This window comes from Patiria miniata, unplaced genomic scaffold (genome assembly GCF_015706575.1).
Source record: "Patiria miniata isolate m_02_andy unplaced genomic scaffold, ASM1570657v1 HiC_scaffold_8, whole genome shotgun sequence".
In the NCBI taxonomy this organism is placed as follows: domain Eukaryota; kingdom Metazoa; phylum Echinodermata; class Asteroidea; order Valvatida; family Asterinidae; genus Patiria; species Patiria miniata.
In genome coordinates this window covers 5,855,212-5,882,607 of record NW_024037075.1, presented here as the reverse complement: position 1 = coordinate 5,882,607, position 27,396 = coordinate 5,855,212, and the positions used below count along the sequence as shown (strand labels likewise).

Here is a 27,396-nt window from a genome sequence, read left to right as displayed (position 1 = left end):
TTGTTATACAGGTAGTCGAGGCGTGTCTACAGGCTATTATTTGGCAGTCTAGGTCTGCAGGCTATTATTTGGCTGATGCACTGCGTGTTTCGCAAAGGGTGATGATGACAGTGATAAGTATAGTTCGCCTGATATTATGAACAATCGGAGTGCCCGACACCCTTTGCCCCAGTCTAGATAACACCACGGTGGACAGGACAGCAAACTCGACTAGCCATTCAGATGCTGGCGCACGCACTCCGGTCCTGATTCTGCACTTGCCGGTGGTGAATAGTTCATGTCGACACAGCCCGTCCTTGCTCGCATGATAATGCTCCATGTGACGAACACAGAACATTAGCAGCTGGCTTCTACACAACCATCAAACCGAGTGAGGAAATTCTTCATATGCATGTCATTTTTTTTCATTTACAAAATTGTATTCACGTATTATTAGTCAAATATTTATAGCCATGCACTTCATCAATGGGAACCACATAGTCGAACGAGACGGGGACGACCATTCATTGATGAGTTCAAGGCTATATGATCATGTTGCGATGAACTTGAATAATAAACTTCCGTGCGTCTCTCCTCAACTCAGGGTCTCTGTTTTGTAACTAGACTGCATCATCATAATCCTGGAGATTTGCTCCAGCTTAAAACGAAATTACTGCTGATTTTCTTTTTAAATAGTTTAGGAGCGCATAGCGGTGACCGACACTCCGCTGTAGACCAACTATTTGCTTAACAACCACAATGTCTATCTTAATCAAACAGTCCAAATGTCTGTTTAAACAAAGTGAGGTGAACAATGCGTTGAGTATTTGCTTCACTGTAATCCATGGAAATCCATCGTACCGTATAACTGTGCAACAACGCCTCTTTATGACTTGTATTAGTTTTGAGAATTTTGAAAAAAACCCGCAGTTTCATGATTCGTAACTTGCTTTAACGTACACAGGACGCCTGTGTGCACTTTTTGTTTGTTTGAAACAATAAAAGTGCTCAAAACGTTTAGAAGGGTGCATAAGAATTGCTTGATTGAAGATAAATGTCAGCGGATACTATCCACACTTTGAGAACACCGAGAAAACGTATGAGGTCTCGTGACCGCGTCGCTAACGCACGTAAAACAAATTCTTCAATAATTGTTTTCTTCCGATTAACACTGTTTCAGGCGGAATAATTTCACCGGTAATTACGCTATTTAACAGGGGATTTTATAATGTTACGATTGAAATTGAAATTCTGAATCTGGCTCTCCCGCACTACAGGGTGTATACAAAAGGAATACATTTACAAAAATATCCCCAAAATGCAATTTTTAATATTCTTGGAATATGGCTCCATAAAAACCATTCAGGCTTTAAAATGGCACCATGATCATTTGGCACACTTCATGGATGACTGTTCAGGATATACATTTGCAGAAATCGTGTCAAAAACGGTTTGCACACAAAAATGCGTTTTTTCTTTTTTAAACTATATCAAAGGCAATACGAGACAAATGGCCAGGCGTGCCGTAAAAGACATGTTGAGGAGGGCGGAAGTCTGTGGTCATGTTGATATTAACCTATAATTTCGATTTCACAGTCAATGTTGACTAAATAGGCACATGATAGATTTCTCTCTTATTGCCTTTGATCCAGTAAAAAAAACACCGCGTTTTTGTGCGCAAGCCGTTTCGGACAAGGGTTGCAATGTATCCATGAAGTGTGCCCGCAATGATCGTAGAGCCATTTTAAAGCCTGAACGGTCTTGTATCCATTATGGAGCCATAGTCCAAGAAAATAAAAAAAAATGCATTTTTGGGACATTTTTCTGAATGTAAACTTTTTCTTGATACACCCTGTATACGAGTCACCGGCGCAGTACTATGAGAAGTAGAGGTGAGAGGCGGGGACCATGAGAGAACCCCCGCTGGACGTCTGTGCCCCCTTCTCCAGTCTTTCCCTCGGGGTGGATTTCTCGATGCATTGACCTGTATTTATTTTGGGTCAATACCAAAACCTGTTGATAAGGTGCATGCTTTCACAAGATAACGAGAACCTCTATTAAATGCACATTGGATGCCACTTATAAAGTAGCTTTGGATGGTCTTCAGGCAGATATTTCTTTTAAAGTTGTTACACCCCAACTATGGTTTCGGTCCCAACTATAGTTGGTCCCAACTATGGTCGGTAGTCGAGGCCTGTAGGCTATTATTTGGCAGTCTAGGTCTGCAGGCTATTATTTGGCAATGCGTGTTTCGCAAAGGGTGATGATGGCATTGATAAGTAGTTCGCCTGATATTATGAACAATCGGACTGCCCGACACCCTTTGCCCCAGTCTAGATAACACCACGGTGGAAAGGACAGCAAACTCGACTAGCCATTCAGATGCTGGCGCACGCACTCCGGTCCTGATTCTGCACTTGCCGGTGGTGAATAGTTCGTGTTGACACAACCCGTCCTTGCTCGCATGATAATGCTCCATGTGACGAACACAGAAGAGTAGCAGCGAGCTTCTACAACCACCATACCGAGTGAGGAATTGTTTTCTTCTCTTTTACATGTAATCTCTTTTCATTGTCGAAATTGTAATCACGTTTCATTAGTCAAATACTTATAGCCATGCACTTCATCAATGGGAACCACCTCAAACGAGTCGGGACGACCATTCATTGATGAGTTCAAGGCTATATGATCATGTTGCAATGAACTTGAATAATAAACTTCCGTAAGTCTCTCCTCAACTCAGGGTCTCTGTTTTGTAACTAGACTGGCATAATCATAATCCTGGAGATTTGCTCAAGCTTAAAACGAAATTACGGCTGATTTTCTTTTTAAATAGTTTAGGAGCGCATAGTGACCGACACTCCGCTGTAGCCTATTTGCTTTACAAACATCTATCTTAATCAAACAGTCATAAGGCCAAAAAAAAATATATATTCGGTCTCTGGTCAGACAAAAGTTCCGGAATTGACGCGGCCACGCGGCTTTTTTTTTTATTATTCTTCAAGCTTGGATTGTACAGACAAGGTGGGTACTATTTTGCTTTTTTGGTGTCCTCATGTACATTGGTGTCCTCCATAATTTGCCTTGGTGCTTTCGATCATTTGCCTTGTTGCAATTTCCCATTCCTTGGTGCTCTTTGGTAAAAAAAATTGAGGAGGTAAGGAAATAGAGGGCGCTGTTGGAGCTACCGCGGAACATTTTGGAAAAAAAAAAGATCGACGCGCATGATTAAAATTGACGCGCGCGCTGACCAGAGACCGACTTATTTTTTTTTTTGGCCTAATGTCTGTTTAAACAAAGTGAGGTGAACAATGCGTTGAGTATTTGCTTCACTGTAATCCATGGAAATCCATCGTACCGTATAACTGTGCAACAACGCCTCTTTATTACTTGTATTAGTTTTGAGAATTTTGAAAAAAACCCGCAGTTTCATGATTCGTAACTTGCTTTAACGTACACAGGACGCCTGTGTGCACTTTTTGTTTGTTTGAAACAACAAAGTGCTCAAAACGTTTAGAAGGGTGCATAAGAAGCGCTTGATTGAAGATACCATACACACTTTGCGAACACTGAGAAAACGCATGAGGTCTCGTAGCCTTGACCAATGCTGTCAAGCCAAGCTTTTTCCCTGAACTGTCCGTCAACCGTTTTACCCTACTTGTCACGGCAACGTACGCCGCTCGCAGCCCTCTGGCTAGCTTCGCTTGCCTGTACTGTACTTGTCACGGCACACGTACGCCGCGCGCTTTGCCGGTACGTATACAGTACCTACGTACGTACGTACTACGTGCACCCCATGCAGTAACCAATACGCAGTCGCAGTCGAGGCGAAAGACAGCCTTGACGCAACCGTCGCCAATTTCTTATGTGTTTCTTTACGTTTTCGGCCAATATCGGTCGAAAATTTCTGATGCACATATGAGCAGAAACGGTTGCATCAAGGCTGTCTTCCGTGCGACTCCCACGGCATGGTTACTGTATACTGTACATGTACATGTACTGTACATGTACATGTACATGTACGTACGTCCGTGTGCGGATTTGTGTTAGGAGCACATCGCGCGCGCAGTACAGGCGCCGCAAGCGGAGCTAGCTAGCCAGGGGCCGGGGGGCGTAATTTTTATTCATAGGAGGGTTAGGGGCAATGTCATGAATAATTCATGTTTATCCATGAGAACGGACAATGACATCAACAGCATTGTTGTTAGTTACTCAACTAGTTACAATACATTACAGCATTTTAAAGAACGGTTGTCGTCGAGCTACCACACAGTAGCCTAGTGGATAGCGAGATGAGCTATGGATACAAAGATCCCTGGTTCGAATCCACGTCGTCGCTGCTCATTTTCATCAGCTATTTTTCTTCTCCAAATTTATCACTGAGATAATTTTAAATTAAGGGGAAAATAGAACGAGAACCTAAGTCTTGCAATGATTCAAAGGAAAAACTGAATTATTCATGACATTGCCCCTAACCCTCCTAGGAAAAAAAATTACGCGGCCGGGGGCTGCGAGCGGCGTACGTTGCCGTGACAAGTAGGGTAAAACGGCTGCCGGACAGTTCAGGGAAAAAGCTTGGCTTGACAGCATTGGTCAAGGCTAGAGGTCTCGTGACCGCTTCGCTAACGCAAGTAAAACAAACCACCTTCAACAATTATTTTCTTTCGAATAACAACGTTTCAGGCAGAATAATTTCACCAGTAATCATGTTATTTAACAGAGGATTTTCTCGTTGTTTAGGTACGCATTTCAGCCGTTATTGTCATTTAAACTCGGGCCATTCTTACCCACGAATGTCGCGTACCTCAGGCATTATCCTTTACTTCGTCTGGCTCTGCCTGTACCTACACAAGACCATTAGGCCTACATGTAATCGCTTTTTCATTTCTTGTGTGTGTGATTTTGCAGCCGCCTGAGTCGAGTATGGATGTCAACGCAGTTCTCCAATATCAGGGCCGCTTCGGTCCATTGCAGAGGGTGAATTTCTTTCTGTACAGCCTGACAACTTTACTGGCACCTATCCACATGATAGGACCGGCGCTCACGGTGGGCCAGCCCGACGGATATCGGTGTGCCCCGCCTCCGGGGTTCATCGTGAACGAGACGGTGCCGTACCTCGAAGACGGCGACGTTTACGATCGGTGTCATCTGTATCAGGTCCGCAATGGAAGTGTTACACCAGACTTGACAACGTGTTTATATGGATGGGAGTACGAGTCGACACACGGGGAAACAAGTGTTGTAACTGACGTGAGTGGATCTGGGTTGTTTTTTTTGCATAAGAGATGATCAGGGAAATGTACACTGAAAAATTGCCTGAGTTAATTTTACCAAAGAAAGGGTGAAACCTGGAACTGCCCAAACTTGGGTTGTTCTATAACCAATTGTTTCGGTTATAATTTATGTTAAATTCAACCAAAAGTTGTAGTCATACAAGACCAAATTAAATTTGGTTAATTTGGTCTTGAGTGACCACAAGTTTTGGTTGAATTTAGCAGAAATTCTAACCCAAACAATTGGTTATAAAACAACCCAAGTTTGGGTTGTTCCAGTTTTGACCCTTTCTTTGGTAAAATTAACCCATGCAATTTTTCAGTGTAATTTCATCAAAGGGAAAGGATTCCAGACACGGACTCCACTTGTTTTCCAATAAATGCTAGCTCCCAAAAGTTGCATCCTGAATGGTTATTATTTCCTCCACTTTCCCTCCCCTTACCCTTTCCTCTCCTCCATTCCTCTTTATTAATCAGTTACTTACTTCACGGAGATCCATACAATCGATCCTCGGACTGTTTTTTTTAAACACACCAGCTTTAACCGCTACACCGTACGAGCGCTTGTTGGTGTTGATGAGTCTTTGAACGTATTTAACGTTTCCATTAAAATAAGACTAATGAATATTTAATAAACTGAACATTCATGAGAAATTAAATATTCCTGATCAGGTATTGCACTGTCATTGGCTAGTGCTTTAATTATCATGCTCACCGCTAGACTTCCAGACTCTTCAATCATTATCAATGTGACTACTAAGACGTCTTGTGCCTACGATGTGTGCATCCAAAATGTGTTCTAACACATTTTTTCCCCTGAAATGTATTCACATTGCTGGGGCCTCCTGGTTTTGTCTTGAATGAAATCACAAGGTGAGGTGAAAATTGATGTGTTTGATGACAGATAAGTGGAATCCGTGTATGGAATTCAACCCATATCGAGCATGCTAGTGATTGCTTACAGTGTGAGCCGTTTCATTGAATTATTGACGACTCGGATTTGATTACTGACAAGTGATTTATTTTTCTCCTGGCTAATTGGTTGGCTAAAGGCCTGCCCATAATGAACGGCGATCGCGCCTAAGTGGTAAAATAAATTTTTAGTTGTGAGCTTTGTAACTCCTTGGTATTTTTGGTCCTTTCGACATCGGTGGCCTCATCATGTTGCAACAAATTTAGGCAAAGTTTCCAAATGTCGTACCTATCAGCTCAAGTCCTCCGGAGATATTGTGAAAAAAACCCAACCGAATTGCCCCTGTTCTGGATAGGGTTAACTTCGATGTGTACGCATGGTAGCTGTCATTGGGTGCTTTGTTTCTGTTCAAGATAGCTGCTGTCGCGGAAGGTCTATCGTTCAGGTTTAAAGATCACATGAATTTTGTAAGATTTCTTCATTCCCAATGTGACTCAATTTCAATTCCATTCTGGTTTATATAAAATGGTAGAAGTCACAGGGTTATCAAGTTGGTTTGAATAAATAAATCCAAGACGAATATCCTCATATTAAATTAAGAAACGTCAACAAATCGATCACACAAATCAGAGCACTATAAGAATTCGTTAATCGATTGCGGTGATTTTAATTCATCAATGTGTTCTTTTGCTTTTGATCAGCTGGATTTAGTTTGCGAGAGAGGCCTTCTGGGCGGCACGATCCAGTCCATCGCTCACATCGGCACCCTCTTCGGCTCGCTCCTTCTCGGCCAGTTGTCCGATACCTACGGCCGGCGGATTGGCCTGGCGGTCTCGCTGCTCGGGCTCGGAGTCTGCGGTACTGCCGTCAGCTTCGTATGGAACTTCTACCTGATCGCGGTGCTCTTCTTTGCCATCGGGTTTTGGACCGCGGTAGGTGCAATGTGGTGTTTATTATATAGCGCTTGATACCACTATCTTAAAGGGGTGCATATCTATTAAGTTCCCCAGTACCTACTCTTTAAATTCCAAAGAGTGAAAATTCACTCCATTCAGGCAGGATCTCTTATCACACTCATTATAGGATTAGTGGTGATAACAATCTTAATCCCCTGGGGCACACATGCACTCTCCCTTTAGAAAAGCTCCAAAAGTATGCGTGAGGACCCGACCAGTTGGTAGGTTTGGTCGGGTCGGCTCCTAAAGAGCTGGATCCGTCATGCAGTCGGAAACTAGGGACTAGACGTTACAGTGTGAAATTCCTTTAATCGTAAAGAGCGAGTTTTCACTCGAGTTTCGACTGAAGTGGTTCTTTTTTCAGACTTTTTCAATCTAAAGTGAAAGTGATTTTCACTCTAAAACGTCTAGTCCCTAATTTCACTCTTTGGAATTTAGGGAGTATGTTCCCTAACACCGATGTTCCCCGAAATCCTTACCCTATAACCCTAACCCTAACCCTAACCCAAACCCTAACCCTAAGCTAATAAGTATTTCGGGGAACATCGGTATTGGGGAACATAGGTATTGGGGAACATGATCGGGTAGACCCCTCTTAAAGTGTTGCACAGTCATTAACCAGGTAATCATTGGACAGGTTTTCTGCACTGCTCGAGTTCAGCGCAATCTGGTCTCTACATTCACATGTACCCATTTATACTGAAGAGAGGCAATATTGTAGTAAAGTGTATGCCAAAGCACACAAACCCCATGTTCTCGACAGGTTGCGAACCCACAACCCATCACACTTGAGCCGACACCGTAATCTCGGCTCTCCGGGTACAACCCATTTTCTTCTCATGATTGAGTTTTGTTATAGTTAATATACCGAGCGCCAATTTTTAAGAAAAACTACGGTCCTCACAGGTCTAAATTCGTAAAACTGCAAGTCAGTATAATTGCCCAATTCATTAGCACATTCATTAAAATGTCCTTCCTTACTGGACTCATAACAGCGGACACACTCTCTCTCTCTTTGCTTGTTCCATTTTAATGAATTGCACTGAAAAGAAAAACTGGTCAGGCTGTTGACAAGATAAATCTTGAGTGTACGTATCTGTAGTGACAAGAATTCACTTGTCAAACTGACAAGTTGTAATCTTGTCGCTGTCTTGTTTACATCTCGTCATCATGTTATTTCTCGTCACTATTTTTTCTCAAACCTCGGCTAAGCTTCGTCTTCGCGTCTCTGGTCCCCGAACCATTTGAAGGTTCTTGTCACTATGACCAGAACCCACGCACCAAATGTTTTGTTTGCTTCCGGTTTTTAACAGTTGATGGAAGTTTGTATATTAACTAAACACTAAGCTATCTCTTTTTCCGTTTTATTCTTTGATTTGTCGATCTACATGGTTACCACAGCTAATGCGGGTAAATCGGGATAGATAAGGCCTTCCTGTAGTAAAAGCACATTGCTTCGTCAATGTTGCCGGTGGTCTCCAAGCTTGCGGATTTTTGAGAACTTGCACGAGGCGAATTCGGAGAAGGTAACGTTTTGAAAGAAAACGTTTGGCCACAACATTGCTTTCAAGGTTTTGCCACCTGCCTTTATGACTTGTTCAATACATGTACTTATGTTACTTTTCATTTCTGTCATGAAGAGGAAATAGACGTGTTTGAATGTGAACATTTGATTATAAACAGAATAAAGGTATACGAATGGAATTTTGTGGGTATTCACAAGTAAAAAAAAAAAAGGCGCGCTAAAATCCTCTCTGTGGCGTAGGCTTCTTGTCATTGTAACAACGAAGTAACAATCCTTTGAAAAGGGTTTGTCATTTGGTTGGGGCAGTGAGGATTTTGAATGTCAGTATTCTGATCAACATTCTCATCCTGTGCTCGAGGATTGTAACTGCCTCTTGTTTTCAATTTCGTGATTGTCCTTGTATGTGTCGTCACCACTGTCATCCTGGTCAATGTCATCACCCTCATTTGTCTACGCAGCATGACCGTTATACATTCATTGTCATCGCCGTTTGCGTCAAAACTTTAGTAGTCGTGCTCTTCGTCGTCAGTTTCTTGTGATCACTACAATAGCAGAAGCATCAGGCATCATCATAAACGCCATTAGTGTCCTCAGTGTTGTAGTACAGAGTTCACCACAGGTCGCGGGGTGAACAATTTAAAAGGAGTATATGAGTAACTGTTCATTTGAATAGTTAATGACTTGACTTCAGATTGAAGGACTTGTGGTGGACTTGCAGGGACTTGCGGACCCCGGACTCGACTTAACACTTGTTTTTCTACAAAAAACATCTAACAGTATCATCTTGATTAAGAGCTTATTCCTCATCCTTATAAATACCGTGGGTCATCAGTGTCACCCTTCCGCACATCATGGTAATACTTGAACGAAGGTTCCACACCCCCGCCCCCATCACTGTAGTGTTAATTTTAAAGAATTCATTTTAAATGAGAAGGACCCTTTTTGTTGTTTGTTTGTTTGTTTGTTTGTTTTAATACGTGAGTAAACCAAATTGACTACTTTTTTGGTTATAAACCGTTATAAAACTATAAAATAGTTTCAAAACAGTTTTGTTTACATCCGCAGTTGCGCGACAAACGAGTCACTCTTTCTTTACTGTAGATACGGCCTTGCTTGAAAAACATTCAAAACAGTTTTGTGTACGATTATCAGCAGTGCGCGACAAACGAGTCACTCTTTCTTTACTGTAGATACAGCCTCGCTTGAAAAACATTCAAAACAGTTTTGTGTACGATTATCAGCAGTTGCGCGACAAACAGTCACTCTTTCTTTATGTCTTTCTCATCATTTATTCACCAAATAATTAATTTTGAATTACAGCATGACTTGTGGGGTTAAGGAGTCCTTTCATAATTCTTAAATATAACTTTCACTACATTAATACCTTAAAGTTAAATCACATCTTTTGCTTTAGCTTTTTTAATACATAGAATACCTACATAATTTAATCTGATTTATAAGATTATTCACCATTGTTAATCATCAAGTTTCTTCTGTTTACTTTCATCTCGATAGTTTGAAAATACCAGATGACAATTTTATTTGGTTAAAGACCTGTTGACGTTATGCCTTGTCAACTACCAAAACGTTTTAAATCAAGTAATTATTGTCGTGAGCTTTAATCATAATATTTAATTTAACCTTTATCTGTCATTTCCTTTGAACTTATTTTTCCTCGCATACTCATTGCAACTTAATTCATTATAAATTTACACCTTAAGAACTCCTGCCCCCAGGTGATGCTGATTGTAATAGCTTTTGTGAGTGGACAGTGGGGCGGCGGCGGTGAACATTTGAATCTGCAAAGCAGAAAATGGCTGCTGTCTTGTTGCAGGCACAACTATTACTGAAGCTTCACATGTCTCCCTGTACGTCTTGGTTGTACAGGCTTCAGTGCTTTTTCCATTGTACTTATGATTTGCATTTTCATGGTTATGTAACCACGTACTAAATGGGATTCAGCTTTCTGCTTTGTTCCCTGTGATTCTTTTGTAAGTGCCATGTGCAGCCCACAACTCCTGTTGGGTTGTGGCCACTCAATTGAATGACCATTCATCCATAAATTTCATTAAGTGTTACTTAATATATTTTTACTCTAGATACGGCCTCGCTTGAAAAATATTCAAAACAGTTTTGTGTACGATTATCCGCAGTTGCGCGACAAACGAGTCACTCTTTCTTTACTGTAGATACGGCCTCGCTTGAAAAACATTCAAAACAGTTTTGTGTACGATTATCAGCAGTTGCGCGACAAACGAGTCACTCTTTCTATCTTTCTGGTCATTTTTTCACCAAATAATTAATTTTGAATTACAGCATGACTTGTGGGGTTAAGGAGTCCTTTCATAATTCTTAAATATAACTTTCACTACATTAATACCTTACAGTTAAATCACATCTTTTGCTTTAGCTTTTTTAATACATAGAATACCTACATAATTTAATCTGATTTATAAGATTATTCACCATTGTTAATCATCAAGTTTCTTCTGTTTACTTTCATCTCGATAGTTTGAAAATACCAGATGACAATTTTATTTGGTTAAAGACCTGCTGACGTTATGCCTTGTCAACTACCAAAACGTTTTAAATCAAGTAATTATTGTCGTGAGCTTTAATCATAATATTTAATTTAACCTTTATCTGTCATTTCCTTTGAACTTATTTTTCCTCGCATACTCATTGCAACTTAATTCTTATAAATTTACACCTTAAGAACTCCTGCCCCCAGGTGATGCTGATTATAATAGCTTTTGTGAGTGGACGGTGGGGCGGCGGCGGTGAAAATTTGAATCTGCAAAGCAGACAATGGCTGCTGTCTTGTTGCAGGCACAACTATTACTGAAGCTTCACATGTCTCCCTGTACGTCTTGGTTGTACAGGCTTCAGTGCTTTTTCCATTGTACTTATGATTTGCATTTTCATGGTTATGTAACCACGTACTAAATGGGATTCAGCTTTCTGCTTTGTTCCCTGTGATTCTTTTGTAAGTGCCATGTGCAGCCCACAACTCCTGTTGGGTTGTGGCGCACTCAATTAAATGACCATTCATCCATAAATTTCATTAAGTGTTACTTAATATATTTTTACTCTAGATACGGCCTCGCTTGAAAAATATTCAAAACAGTTTTGTGTACGATTATCCGCAGTTGCGCGACAAACGAGTCACTCTTTCTTTACTGTAGATACGGCCTCGCTTGAAAAACATTCAAAACAGTTTTGTGTACGATTATCCGCAGTTGCGCGACAAACAAGTCGAGCTTTTTTTACTACCGCCTCGCTTGAAAAAATAAAAAGCAAAACAGTTTTTTGTATAATCATCCACAATTGCGTATAGCTAGGTAGCTTGAATGCAATGTGCAGTGCTGTATCAGTGCATGTGCGATCATCGCTGGCCGTGCATAGCCTACCCGTACCCGCTACCGTCCGGCCACGTAAACGTTTCACTCCCACAGAGCGTGCAATATTGATAAGTTCGACAAGTTATGGCCAGCGATACCCGCACGCAGATAGATACAACAGCCGCCTCGTATCCACGGCTACAGTTGCGCGACAAACAAGTGACGCTGTTATTCGCTGCGGGGAATAGAGGGGGAAATGTGGGAAAGGAAACAGGAAGCGTAATTTTTATTCCTAGGAGGGTTAGGGGCAATGTCATGAATAATCCATGTTTATCCATGAGAACAGACAATGACATCAACAGCATTGTTGTTAGTTACTCAACTAGTTACAATAAATTAGGCAGTTTTAAAGAACGGTTGTCGTCGAGCTACCACACAGTAGCCTAGTGGATAGCGAGATGAGCTATGGATACAAAGATCCCTGGTTCGAATCCACGTCGTCGCTGCTCATTTTCATCAACTATTTTTCTTCTCCAAATTTATCACTGAAATAATTTTAAATTGAGGGGAAAATAGAACGAGAACCTAAGTCTTGCAATGATTCAAAGGAAAAACTGAATTATTCATGACATTGCCCCTAACCCTCCTAGGAAAAAAAATTACGCAAACAGGAACAGTCGATCACACAATGCATGTGGAGTGTAGGGCAAACGGTTGAATGGGTCGACGTTAGACTGGTCCCCTCCCCCGTCCCCATAAAATAGGCCTTTCTTTTGTTTGTAAACATTGGCGCCATTTTGTATGGGCTGCCGTAAGCGCATAAATTGAAGCCGTGGTTGGCAACACATTTTTCTAAAAAAGTCCTCACAACGCCATCAACACATTGTAAAAAGGCACATGTAGGAATTATTTTGTAGCTTTGTTGAAAATGTTGTATTTTCAAGTATCAAATAATATTTTGGTGATCTGTAATAACTCTCGTTCATTTTTGCAGTGTTGGACCTTCCATAGTTTTGCAGGCCTTGGTTGGCAAAAATGCAGTTTGCTAACCTAGCGCAGAAAGGTCTATATGAGGACCGGTAGCTAGTCCCCATTTAAAATACATTGATTGGATCACCTCTGCGCGTGCGCAGTATGATTGTATATTTTTGAAAATGACGATTACAACTTCGCGCATAGATGACACTTGAACACATGGCTATAAAAAACTGACTCTTGCCATATTTCCAAGTAGGCAAAATCGCCAGTGCCTCAACGGCAACTTTCAAGCATTTCAACTGCATAGAGTTGAACGAGACACTAAATTCAGCGAGAATCGAAGCTCATCACACACAAACTGCACATAACTGGTAGCCGTACAGTTGCCATTTTGCAATTGGCTGATAGTTTGTATTTAGGGAGCGGGGATGAGATCTAGGCTAGTCCTGCATATTATTTGCATATATTAGAAGGAAAACCTAAAGTATTCAGGGTTCATTGCTAGCTACCTGTCCCTACATTCGAAGTCCGAATGACAATGGAGGGACCGGGAACCAGTCTAGGGTTCCACATCAGCCTTTGTTTAGATGGGGAGTCAGGTTGGCGTAGCGGTACTTTCGTCGCCTTCCACCGCTGTGACCCGGGTTCGAATCCCGCCTGGGCCAATATGTGGATTGGGTTTTCAGTCCCTGCCTGATTCCGTGGGTTTTCCCCAGAATATTCTTCTGGGCTTTTCCTCCCGCCTCTAAAACTGTAACTTCTTCTCATTGTCTTCTCTCCACAGGTTTCTTCAGGCTTGCGAGCTACAGTGCCTAGGGCGCTTTTGAGGAATCCTTGGTTTCATTACCAGAAATGATTAATAATAATAATAATAATAATAGATGTGCTGGACAAAATAGGACTGGGAGGGCGCTATTTTAAGTGGGTAAACTCTTTCGGAAGTTACCTAATCCAAATTGAGCCCTCCTATTGTGTCCGCAATATCTTACAGAAAATGCTGCCTAGTTATACTCTGCACATGTACTTTGCACGCCAACAACCAAGTATATGTCCAAAACGCGACATACGCCATTCTGTTCCCTTTTAGAATCCTGCTCTCTACGGCTGTTTTATACTTAAACGCAACTTAAGAATGCAATGAAGCGAAACATGAAGTTCAGAAACAGCTGATATATAGCTTTATTCTTTAAAGTTTCATAACCGTCCAAAAATTTCACCTTTTTCGAAATTAATGGAAGTGTCGCGTTTTGGAAATAAACTCTTATTGTGTTCCCCTCAATCTGATGGTTTTTGTCGTCCTGATTTATAACAGGGAGCCTAATTATTTCTGAGAAAAGTAGATTTCAAAAGCATTGTTTGTATTGGTGCACAGTGCTCTGTAAGCCCCAGTCATACATATACGGTTTGGAGCTACGGATCTCCACGGTTTGAAATTCGTGATAATCCGTGGGAGTACCGTATTCATCCTTAGTACATCCGTGGTTATCCGTCATCTTTCTTGGGTATTCATGGAGGGGCTACAGAGGTTTTAAAAATATGTTCAAAACTGCCGTGGTGAGACGTCATGTACGGTCATGCACATCAATCCGTAGTGCAACCGTGTGACATCCGTAGGACAACCCTAATGATTCGCAGTGTTATTCGGGGCTATTCGTACATATTCTTGAATATTCGTAGCTCATTCGTGGTAGAAATCTCTGCAAATTCGCTACGAATGTCCTACGGATATGCCCAGATGTGCTAGGGTTCTGTTAAAGTTGTATTCTTGACTATTCGTATATAGGAGAACCTTGGTCATCCTTGACCCAATCGCAGACAACCGTTGCGTTAACGTCATTATTCTTAGTTCTTCACCAATCCGTCCATATTCTTGACAAACCGTGGTGTATTCGTACAGAAACTATGACAGTCGTAGTGCATTCTTAGAAAGTCGATTTCTCCATGAATCCCGACGGTTCATCGAAATCGATTGACTCTTGGTAAACCGTATAATATTCATAGCTCCAAACCGTAAATGTGTGACTGTGGCTTAATAGTTTATGATGTATTATATCTCATTCATAGGGTGTTGCACTCATCGGCTACGTCCGGTCCATAGAGATGTGTACCACAAGCCAACGAATGAAAGGCCACGCCGTCAACGGAATCATGTACGGCTTTGGGGTGGTGCTAGTAGGCCCACTTGCCTATTCCTTCCCCAACTGGAGACACTTTCAACTCTCCATGTCGCTGCCATGCTTCGTACTCATACCGTTGATCTCGTAAGTTTTATGTTGTGTTATTTCCTCATAATTATCTGATAGCCGCTAAACGTCGCTGGTAATTGATTACGTGATATCCTGCTTTTTGAATGGCTGATATAACATTTTCTTAACACCAAAGTAAATCCTTGTCATTTGATTGGCAGATCGTAGGTCACGCGGAATACATTCATCGAACCACTGCACGGCCTACGTCATATTCTTTTCGTGTACTCCAAATGTCCGCAAAACTGTCAGAGCTTACGTAAATCCCTGAAGTTGACGTTTTCAAGTCATTTCAAAGCCCACACGAATTGGGTATTTTCCATTGCAAATTCGTACAAAATATCCCAAACACACCGTCCAGGACTCATTTCTTGTCAGAGCTGCAAATGATATACGTGAAATTGACTGTTAGAAAAGTTTGACTGTTGTATTCAGTTCCGATCAGGATGGCAGTCCACTGCAGGATGTATCCCTCCGCCAAGCTTTCCTCATTTTGAGAAGAGGGAGTCTGGTCATTTGGCCGATGGGCTGACCTGACATGTTTAGCTTCTGTGAGGAGATTTCCGCCCTTTGGCGGGTCTTGTTTTTCATCCTGCAGACTGTTCGCACACCTCCTCACTTCAACAAACAAAGGGAAACAGGTCCACTTCCACCTGATCATGCGGCAGGCTTGACTGGGTTATATTGTGCCTATATAGTAATTTTTTTCCTTGTGTCATTTTGATCCAGTGTCACTGTGATCCAGGAAAAGTGTCATTTTGACCCGGAAAAGTGTCATTTTGACCCGGAAAAGTGTCATTTTGTGACCCGGAAAAGTGTCATTTTGACCCGGCAAAGTGTCATTTTGTGACCCGGAAAAGTGTCATTTTGACCCGGAAAAGTGTCATTTTGACCCCAAAAAGTGTTGAGTCAAATAGAACCCAGACTCCGGATCAATCTGACCATGATGTTTTTAGAGTGTACCCGGAATCCGGGTCTTCTTTTGACCTCATACTTCGCGTCAAAAGACTCCTTTTCGTGTCAGAATGACTCGGGAAAAGATCCAGAAAGTGTCATTTGACCCTGAAAAATATCAGGTCAAGTGGAACCCGGATTCCGGGTCAAATCTAATGACCCGGACTTTTTTGCAGTGTAGTATTATTCCTTTCGTATTATCATTCATTTATCAACTAATGAAAGCATTAATATTATCTTTCATATATTTTCCCCTGAAGGTTTTGTCTGGAATCTCCCAGGTGGCTGGTGCAAAAGGGAAGGATCAAGGAGGCCGAAAAAATCATCATGAAAATTGCAAAGTCCAACAAACTGCCTTACGCGAAGGTCTTGAGTTGTTTAACCGACAAAACTAAAGACATTCCACTCGTCGATAACGCGTCCAAGTCCAAGGACGAAAACCACGCGGGCAACGGCTATGCGAAAATTCACAATGGCAAAGCGGAATCGGCAGTATCGATTACCGGGACTTCCGGAGTCAGAAATCGAACACGGAGGTACTCGACGGTGCACCTGTTCACGACGCGGGCGATGGCCGGTGAGACGCTTATACTGTTTCTTTGCTGGTAAGTCATTGATGCTAAATGTATTAGAACAGTCTTTATTTGTTATAAAAAAAGTACCTTTGTAAAGTCCCATTTTGTTTCTTTCTAAAGTCAAGTGTTTGGCCAATAATGCTCTCTAAAATGAAGTCCCGTTCAATACAATAGCATTTTGAAATTCACAATCACCTTCAGTTCGGCTCGGCTGGGGTAGTTATTAGCATCCTGACTCCAACCGGTCTTCAACAGAGTGTTTAATACCGCCCAATTAAACATTTATTCCCTTAGTAAAGCTTTTAATTCGTAAAAATATAATCTCTACTTTTGACAATAGTGTGACTTCACATAAATTGATGATGGTAATTTGAGGAAGTAAGATTTGAACAATTTTGTTTTTACATGTATCTCTTCCCCGGGTGCAAAGAGGCCATTTGCCAGTTAACATTTTCAATTTTGTGTGTGTGTTTTTCTTATACATTCAACTTGTATGCCCTATAAAAAGCCCAGTCTATAAAATACAATTTATTATTGAAATAGCTTTAGAGCAAGCATTGCGATAACTGTGGAGTCGCGAGGTGTTTTTGCCATTGTATTGGAGGCAATGTGTTTTGTGTATGGCGTCGAGACACTTTAATACAGTTCAAGAAATTGCTGTCTTTTGTCTACGGTGGCCCTGGAACGGTACTTCGATTTTGTTGAATGCCTTATAGGAATTTGCTTTTGCAGCGCTTGTTACTGTTGTAACTGATTCCATCAGTTGCTATTTTTTTTAATTATTAAATTACACACAATAAAGGGCCTTTATGCAGAAAATATAGACAACTTTGCGATGGAGCAGATTGTTGCTACATAAAAGGTTTTTATAACATGTCAACAGTTGCTTATAGATCGTTTAGATCGTATATTGATCGCACTGCAGTCTTCCTTAAGTGGGAGGGGTTGTATAGTCATTGTTAATGCATTGACAAAATACAGGTTGAGTAAAAAAAGACGAAAACCCAAATGGCGCACCCTCTTTCTTTTGCAAAGAAGTTCTGCATGTAGCGCGTTCAAGATCTCGGATGTAAAAGCTCAAATAATAAGCTTCATTTTAGTACCAGAATCGTTCATATCGCTCATGTATTTTTTTCAAGTTATGGACTTTCAAACACAAACACAGTTTTATAATTTTGTCCACGGGTCACAATATATGTAAGTGATATTCCAGCAAAGCGAAAACAACTCACATTAAAAAAAAACACATCAGAACACTCTCATAACCATGATAACTGGCACTTATCATAACCTAAATATTTAAACACCTTCTGCTTCCAATGTTAAAATAACATACTTTATAATGTCAAGAGTGAATAGTCTTGCCCTGCCTCCTACAGTAACTTTGCTATTATTCTGCAATCGATGAATTGTGAGAGGAGTTGTCCTGAAAATTTTTTTTTTGAGAATGAATCGCTCAATCTCTCTGTGCACTCTCTAATAAAGAGGAAGTTTCACCCCAAAGTTATTGTATCATATTCACTTGATCACTTCCAAATGTAAAACCTGATTTTGCCGAATGGCTATAGTCCAACAAAGGCGAAGGGTCCCTGTGGACCGTAATCCAATGCTACTTTTGACGACAATATGGCAATGAACCAAAAAATAGCCCCAAGGCTTATGAAAAGATGGAACCTGACAATTACTCCTACTTCCTCTGGAACAAACAGTGACCTATAACAGCAGCAGTTTTGCCGATACAATTTGCGTCCATGGCGCCAGAAAAGATAATGAGCAGGATGAAGTGTAATAAGTTGATGGAAGTCACATCAGCGAGGAGATATAAAGGAAGTTGTGTCTCTGAGTAATGTGATTTCAGCTTGTCCGTAGCCAGCTGATGCGAGACGGAGAGATGAGAGCACCGGAACACCGCAGGGCTGGGAGGGGGAGGGTCGAACTTGGGGCAACTCCGTTAAAGCTGCACCAAGTTACGATTATGACTATACTCGGCTTTCTGCCTGTTCTCATCTATATACTGTTGCAGTACCTATGATCCTGGCCAAATCTCGCTGCCCCCCGGCCCCCGTTCAACGTTGTCTCTCATTGCGCGGTGTGTGCTCCATCAGCTGCAGAGAACAACATTGACCGGGGGAGCGGGGGAGTGGGTGACCGTGGCAGGCTCAGGAAGTGTCCAAACTATTTTGGCCGGGATTGTAGATGTACAGGGTGGTGCAAAAAGAAGGAAACCCACTCTTGACAGCAAGTTTCACCTACTTGTTAAGCATATTTCACAAAGTCAATTTAATGGTATTAAAAATTGATCTTAAAACATAAGTGACGAAAAACTTATTGCATATGCATATTTTGTCTCTGAGATATGGCAGTTTAAACGTTTCATGTGCCAAACCTGTTTGTCCACGGACGGCTTCATTCCATTCGCTTGACTGAGCTCCGGGGCTTGATTTGAAGACACAAAACACTTCACTTACACGTGGACAACAGTGATTTGGTGACTTGTATTCAAATTAGCATAATAACACTATTCTTGCGATTTTTTCACCACGTAAAGATGGAAGAGCTATACTCACTACATTATTAAAAAACAGTTCAAATAATTTAAATATAAGTATAAGTAGGTTAAAAGTTCTGTCAAAAGTGGGTTTCCTTCTTTTTGCACCACCCTTTAGAACAAAATGATATTACCTTTTTTTAATGATTTTAGCTTTTTCCCACGTCCTGCATCTCTTAGAAACTCCTTGCCTGGTGCTTGTTTCCCTCCAACCTTTGATCTAACCTGCTTCAAGAAGAGTTTTAAATCCTACCTTCAGTTTCCCTGAGTACCTACTCTTTTTATATCCCTTGTACAGCCCTGTACCTGTAGTTGCGTTTAGCCTTGTTCAGGGCGAATGTGCAAACAAAAAACCCACAAGCTGAACACTCGAATATAGCAGTGCCGAGAAACTAGTGCCAAGAAACAATTGCCAAGAAATAATTGCCAAGGAGGAATATTTTCATGAGGCGAAAGATTGACTGTTCCATTCAACGAGTCGTAGAAAAAACATTCACTATTTGTTGAACACCTAAATAGATCCTTGTCATTTGATATCATATTTTAAAAATAGTTAAGGTTGCCTTCAAATTTACTTCATTTCCATGGCCATCCACAACATATTACAAATCCAACAGGGAGTAAAAGTTCCATTCCAAATAGTTGTAAACACAACAAGTTCAAAGTTCAAGTCCAAAGTTGTTAAAAAACATTATATAACTGGTCGAACAGTGGCACAGCGTCAGTACGGTCGGTCAGGTACGGTCGGTCAGGTCGGTCAGGTACGGTCAATCTCGTATAGCAGCTTCGCGATCGATATCGAGGCGTGCGTGCAATGGAACGAAACGAATGAAAAATGCATGGTAAATGGAACCAAATTGCATGATGTATGACGTCAATCATTTACAATGGAATTATTTTCAACAAAATGTTACAAACGGATTCAATGTCATGTGACTTAATTCCACCAATCAAATGCACTTTCAGCAAACTGTTCTCTTCTGCACTGCGTTCTCTATCTCTTGAAATGTTATGTAAAAGTGGCGACATAAACTATTGAATGTGGGCAAAATAACATGCAAAAGCTGCTTAACTGTTTGGGTTACTCGTCGGTCACGTTACAGGTCACGTTTCTAAAGTGATGTGAACCCAGTAAGTTACAGATAGAGCCATCCTCAGTGCAGGTCTGAAATTACCGTTGTCTCTTGTCTTTTTTTTTCCTACATAGGTTCACTGGAAATATTGTGTACTTCGGGTCGGTCATAAATACTTCAAATCTAGCCGGGCACAAATATCTCAACTTTTTCCTGATTGCTCTGTTCGAGATGTGCTGCTATCCAATCGACTACTTCGTCATGAAGTGGTAAGAAATAATCAGCCAAAAAGGACACTCCGTTATACACTGTGTGCCGAAAAGTTATGTCACCAACTTTAATGTCTAGTCAATGCTTAACCCAGATTCAGCATGTTCAGGGGCCAATTTCATAGAGCTGCTTAAGCACAAAATTTGCTTAAGCACAACGTCTTGCTTAATAAAATCAGGTTACCGGCCAAAATGCCATGCGATTGTTATGCTGAGTAAACAACAGCTAAATACCAGTCACAAGCAATGTACATCACATGGAGTTTTGGCCGGTAACCTAATTTTACTAAGCAATATTTTTTCGTGCTTAAGCAAATTTTCTGCTTAAGCAGCTCTATGAAATTGGGCCCAGGTGAGAGTGGCCCAAGTAAAATTGACACCCTTTCACTTGTACCCAAATGGAAAGGGGTAAAAAGGAGTGGATTGATAAATAGTCAGGCTTTAATGCAATATATAATTTCATTGAAGACAAAAACATTAAACAGTAATTGAATTATTTGTTTTCTGAATGTTGCACTTTTTGGGCATACTCTGTAGAAAGGTTATCAATCAGCCAATGGGCTATTTCGATAGTAATGTTGATTACATTTCCCCAAATATACCAACGACCGTATACACTCATCGTTTTGAGCAAAAGCGATTAACATGTCTGTTGAATTGGGGAATGTACGGGGTGATATCTTTTTATGTCGAATGGGCCAATATACAATTATTGTTTTGTTTTCCATTAGTCCGCTTTTAAAGTGAAAATTATTTCCACTGAGCAGTGCTGAAAAATCAGTATTAATAATAAACATATTCCTTAAATTTAAAACAGAAAAACAGTTTTAGGGCCCAATATGGCCTGGATATTTACATTTTGAGAGAATTAATAAAAACATGTTTTTTTTTAATTTTTACCTCCATTTCAGGTTCGGGCGTAAACGACCACTCATCGCATATTTTGTTGGATCGGCAGTAACCTGCATGGTTGTGGCGTTTACACCAAAAGAAACAGGTCAGTGTTTAATTGATAGCGTGGTAGTTGATGGGTGGTTGGATAGATGGGCGACGGTGGTGTTGAGAACAGTCATTACCTAATTGATGTACTTGAAGGAGGTTTGAAGTTTGGGTATGAACACTTTGAAGTTTGGGTATGCATACTTTGAGATAACTTTACACCTGTCGAACGACGGCGCTGAAGTTCCAGAGTCTTACCAATCCAAAGTACTCCTGGGATTTAGAAAACATGAACAGTAGGCCTACCACGTTCAAAACAGGCGCCATAATAAAAGGGACAAGACGTTGAGTCAACACTGTAACAGTTTGGCCTACAGCCATTTGGAACGAGTCCAGAGCTTCAGTATTGCAGGCATCTCTCTAAATGAACAGAATGATGGCCAGCCTGAATCCAAAGTTATCTGAAGTTAGGGTAGACTATAGGCTAGCATGAACGTCGCCAGGATTTTTTTCTAGAGGGGGGAAAAGCACATCCCCCCCCCAAAAAAAATCCCAACTTTTTCCCAGCATTTTTCCTGAGTGATCATTTATGGAGGGTGGGCAGGGATATTTGCCCCCCCCCCCCACCCCATTAAATTGGCAACAATATAATTTCGCCCCTCTTATTTCCCCCCCCCCCTGTTTTTCCTTCTCCATTTTTTCCTTTTTCTTTTTCCTACTCCTTTTTTAGTTCGTCCTGGGGGGGGGGGGAAGCGGCCCTCCTTGCCCCCCCCCCCCCTCGCGACGCCCATGTAGGCTAGTGTTACTCCGTATTTCGTTTAGTTCGGCGCAACATTGCCAGGCCAATCTTAAACGGGTGTTGAATCAGTTACGGCACAGGAGAATGCATAAAATCGAGAGAGGAATTTCTCAAATCGTACAAGAATCTTTTAGAGGAAGTCAGACTAGTGTTTGAAAACTTCTCGCAAGTTGTTCATAAGATGGAATTTGCGTCGGGGTGATGTAAATCAATTTCAGGTTTTTTCCCTGCAACAATCGACGTAAAAACACTGTATACACAAGTGTGTTAGCTCAAGAGTAAAACCGCAATTAAACTATTAATAATTATTACGAATATCACCCTCACGCAAATTCTATCGTATGAATGGTTTAATTGTGGTACCCGCTGTTATGTGTACAATAGATTCGAACCAGCCAACCGATCCCGCAAGCTCGGTGGTCGAGTGGTGAGTCTGCACTAGAAAGCAGGAGGTCGTGGGTTCGAGTCCCACCGAGCGAACTTTTTTCCATCTTTCACTCGGGAGGTAACACTCTGAGTAAACAGTGTTTATGCGTCGGTGAAGGGGAAAACCTGATATTGATTCTTGCAAGTTGTGGAATTTACTCTCCGCCATGCTAAGTATTAAATTTGATCCATTATAATTGAAAATTCTCCACTTAAGCACGAATACATTCACCATCGCAATCTTCATGCCTGTTCACATTTGTGTTGTAAGTGACAGTGCCGGTGTCGTTGATGAATGTCACCACGACGACGACGACTATGACAACGATATGTTTTTGATAGGGAGGGCGACCACGGTAGTGACATGTACGCGACATTTGATACACGAACTGGATGCTGCATGGTTTTGAAAAAGAACAAGAAAAAGATGTTTATTTTATTCATTTGGGAAATTTGTCTCATTCACTGTATAGGAAGTGGTGTCAGTTTGGTGGTAGTTATCGTGGGTGCTTCTATGTTGGGGAGGTATTTTGTCGCTGGCGTCTTCAACATCAGCTACCTGATTTCAGCTGAGGTTTTCCCCACCGTGCTCAGGTAAATATCACCTCGTGGTAAGGGACTATCGCTCCACATGTGCCAGTGGCGTAAATCTGTGCCGGCGAATGGGACATTGCCCGCCCGTGGAAATTCGAAAGGGGGGGGGGGGGGATGGGCTGACACCACATTGCACTAGGTGGCGCTCTTCAGGATATAGATGTATATCAACATGTATATACTGGCATCAAATAGGCGCCTTTTAAAAGCTTTTGTTTTTCGTTTCACCACTTGTCAGTGGTATGGAATACGTTTTGGTCGTTGGGACGTTGAAAAAGTACCTCAAAATCAACTCTTTTCTCATCACGAAAAAGTGGGGTTGGGGGGTTGGGATGATTCAATAGCCCATCCCCCTGGTCAAAAATGGGGGGGGGGGATAATACCCCCATCCCCCCGGGATCATTTACGCCCCTGGAATTTAAAAGATCAACAGTATATGATTTTATCAACAGACAGGACAAGAAGGGGCAAAAACCTGTTTACAGTTGACAGCCTCGCAAAACAAAAGACATATACTGGTTTTCAGTCTGGGAGGGTTTTTGTGAGGGTTGGAGGGCAATTCAGGACCCAGTCCCACTGTAAATCACTTCAAGTCCTCGGAGACCAAATTAAAACATTTTTTTTAAATTGCGCAGGAACATAGGAATGGGATCTTGCTTCATGGTTGGACGATTGGGAGGCGTCATTGCACCATTTGTTGTACATCTGGTAAGTTTTTACACATTACAACAGTTTGTTGGAAATGCATGCTTTTCACATAATAGCTAAATATCAGTCAGAAGAATATCAACAACCATCAAAGAACAAATACAGCGTGTCCTAATAAACATTGTGCATGAAGAAGTCGCTGATTTGCTCTAAAGATGGTCATGCTAACCAGAGATATCGTTAATTTTGTAAGGCTATATTATTTTCCTCCTGCACAATCGAAATCCTGTAGCTAAGCTTAGGCCAGTACATTTCAGCTGTCAAAGAAGATTGCATGTTCATTGACCTTTCAAATCTTTGTCAAAGACTAAACGCCTGATATAAGGCATTCCAAGTGGTATTAGATTTGATTATATACTATGTATGTACCCAAAATGTTATCTGACAACACCCCTTTCCCTTATCCAAATGCAACATAAAGGCCATGCAATATTTCAAGCACTGCGTAACACATACCAATAACCCAATAATTGGTATTTACAAGCAAATTGCCTTACCAAATAAAACTGATTTGTGGTTTGCATTGTTGGATTTTGTTGATTTTTTTCAACAATTATAAACAAGACCATAGGCTTGAAAAGGCTACAAAATTTGATTAACTAATCTGACCAACTTTTGAGAAAATCAGCGATTTATTCATGCACAGTGTTTATTGGGACACGCTGTAAAACAATGGTTGGCTAATGAACTAGTTTTTGTCAGTGAATGTTAAATTTCCTTCACGAAATGTTCACATACTTGTCCATAAAATAAGTGACGTATAGCGCAAGCATCATATTAAAGTCAAGTCTCCGAATCAGTTTTACCTTAGATTGATCCGCAATGCGACTATTCGTTTCACAGCAACATGGGTTGAATTGCATGCTAATATGTCTTATAAATATTAAACCTTTTTTTTAGAATACGGTGAGCGGCTGGCTACCGCTGACGATTTTCGGCTCGGTGTCCATCACGGCCGGCCTGTTGGTCACATTCCTACCGGAAACACGTCACACTCACCTACCGGAAAGCTTTCAGGACGGTGTCAAGCTGGCCGACAAAGGTCGCGGTTCTGTGGAACCCCCTCCCTCTCACGTGTGAAACAAATCTTATCCTTGCCTACATTCGTTATTCTCAACACACAGAAACGTTTGCGTACAGTGCAAATCGAGTGCGTCCCATTGGGTATGTCTACACCGCGTTATGGGAAGGTTTTGTATATGCAAATTAGGACCGAGTAATGGAGACTTTCTGCTGTTCCACAACGTTTTTGGTCCTCACAAAAACCTCGCACAGACGAGTGTATGTCCCCACAACTGCGGAAAAAAGAATATGTGTTCTATTGTTCGTACTTTTTGGTAGCCTACACGTTTTCTAATCGAGGACTCTCCTCACTTGGGTGCATGTCCTCAGTTAGATAAGGAGTTTCCTCCTGTGTCCTTTCTTTAAACCATATGTACATGTACCCTCCGCTCTCCGAAGCTGAGAATAATGCGGGATTAATTGGGGCACAGAATAGCTGTACTCTCACGATGGTCCACGGTAATGTCCGATGGTGCTCTGTATACTTTTGTACAGAACAAACGCTCCATGACGATTGCTAATGTGAGGACAACAATGAGTGAACGGCTACTCTTTGCCATATTGGCCAGTACGAATACGGACACATTTAGCAATTAATTTTACAAGTTGTAAATAGGCTTAGCTTGAAAGAAATATGGATGCAATTACGGGATGTGCCTAAAATTTCAACTTTTACTTTTTTATGGTCACATTTTGGGGAAAGACGGGAAACTAATGCTAGGGCGGATTTAGAGTGTGGTTTGGGTGGCTCCGAAGCCCTTCAATCTGGCCAATGCTAACTGCCTTGAGATCGCGCAAGGCATGATGGGAAACAACATGGCGCAGCAATATCTCGTACCCATGGGAACGAGGTTGGCGATGGCAGTGACACAAAGTTGTATTTTTCCTACGAAGATGGCTAATATACGAGAGGGGTCTATATATCTCTATAGTCGTCAGTTTGCATGTTAGCAGTTTGCATGAAATTGGTAAAAGGAGGAGAACTTGGGGTAAGCATTTCGCTGTATGGTTCCGGCTATCTCATGCTTACAAAATGGAACGGCTTTTCAACCTACAGAAACCTATAAATACCTATATTTTGGCGCTTGAAATAACCTTAAATTTTGATTTCCAAAATCTATTTAAGAAACTTTTTGATGAAGATCGAGGGGCACTGTGAGGCCTGCAATTAATTTACATGTGTAATTTTCCTTTTGGATTTAAAAGAGGCTTCATTTATATAGAATGCAAATACGCTAATATTTTCATTGGTAAGATAAAAAGGCACAGGGTTAAATGTTGACTTACAGATGTGTGTGTGTGTTATTAATCAACCAATACTTGCAATAAGTTAACATATTTTAAAAATGCTATACTTGATACTGGATATGAATACCTTGAGATAAAACCTTTCATAAATTAATTGTGTAATAAATTAAAATTAAGAGTGCTTAAATATATTCTTTTTAATTTGGTAAAATGCACTTTCAAATGTTTGGATGCACGGGGAATATTGTTGTCTGTACTAATGTGAGATGTTCATAAAAGTTGGCAAATATTTGTATAACTGTTTCATAATTCTTATATACATACCTTTGATTTTAAATTGTTGACAAAGTCATGTCTTTTCGGGTTATAGTATACATTCAATTCAAACAATGCTGCCTCGAAAACATGTGAACATTAAGTGCGCTTATAAAGCCTGTGACAAAATCTTGAAAATATGAGGCCTTTTTTGTCAGAACTGATGTATTTATTACTTTATTACTTTTTGGACATTTATGAATTTGGAGGGGAAAACTAATTTAATAAAAAGATTGGTTAAACCAAATGGTGGACACAATGTCGGTATTTTATGTTGATGCGTTTGGTAAGTCGTGAATTTATGTTGCTTGTTATTTTCCACCCTTGAATCGTCGCGTGATGCATGTTGCTTTTAATGAAATCTACATTGAGGTGTTGTCTGAGTCCCGCGAGTTTCGTTTTGTGCAGTAACTCCCATAGCAATGCCTGTCAGCGCATTGCTCGACTGACTCTCTATATCTCTATGAAAAGGTACCTTAAAATGGGAAATTTTGCGCCGTTGGAAACCTAATAAACATACCTTCAACATGCAAAAACAACCAAGGCTTCAAACCCAAGAGTTTTGGAGAATATGCAAGATGTAGTAACTGAGTCCCGCGAGTTTCGTTTTGTGCAGTAAGTCCCATAGCAATGCTTGTCAGAGCATAGCTCGACTTGCTGTCTATATCTCGATCA

At 41.0% G+C, this 27,396-nt stretch overlaps 1 protein-coding gene across 5 annotated transcripts; it reads left to right on the top strand.

The window, feature by feature from the left end:
* Positions 1–26,980, top strand: LOC119719251 (organic cation transporter protein-like). 5 transcript variants are annotated; one of them, XM_038188625.1, is made up of 11 exons: positions 1–370; positions 2,317–2,507; positions 4,888–5,229; positions 6,867–7,097; positions 15,030–15,226; positions 16,426–16,770; positions 20,496–20,630; positions 21,542–21,627; positions 23,268–23,388; positions 24,024–24,096; positions 24,997–26,980. In XM_038188625.1, exons 3-11 carry the CDS (start codon positions 4,903–4,905, stop codon positions 25,174–25,176), a joined length of 1,695 nt encoding a protein of 564 aa, XP_038044553.1. In that variant the 5' UTR covers positions 1–370; positions 2,317–2,507; positions 4,888–4,902; the 3' UTR covers positions 25,177–26,980. The 5 variants fall into 5 exon arrangements, with proteins under 5 accessions (XP_038044553.1, XP_038044552.1, XP_038044555.1 ...); XM_038188624.1 differs by having other exon boundaries at positions 2,312–2,507; XM_038188627.1 differs by lacking the exon at positions 2,317–2,507.
* Positions 26,981–27,396: the final 416 nt, after the last annotated feature.

Coding starts and splice junctions, on each gene's coding strand:
- LOC119719251 (XM_038188627.1), top strand. CDS start 4,903: ATGGATGTCAACGCAGTTCTCCAATATCAGGGCCGCTTCGGTCCATTG. Junction 16,771..20,495: donor CTTATACTGTTTCTTTGCTG/GTAAGTCATTGA, acceptor TTTCCTACATAG/GTTCACTGGAAATATTGTGT. Junction 23,389..24,023: donor GTTTTCCCCACCGTGCTCAG/GTAAATATCACC, acceptor TAAATTGCGCAG/GAACATAGGAATGGGATCTT.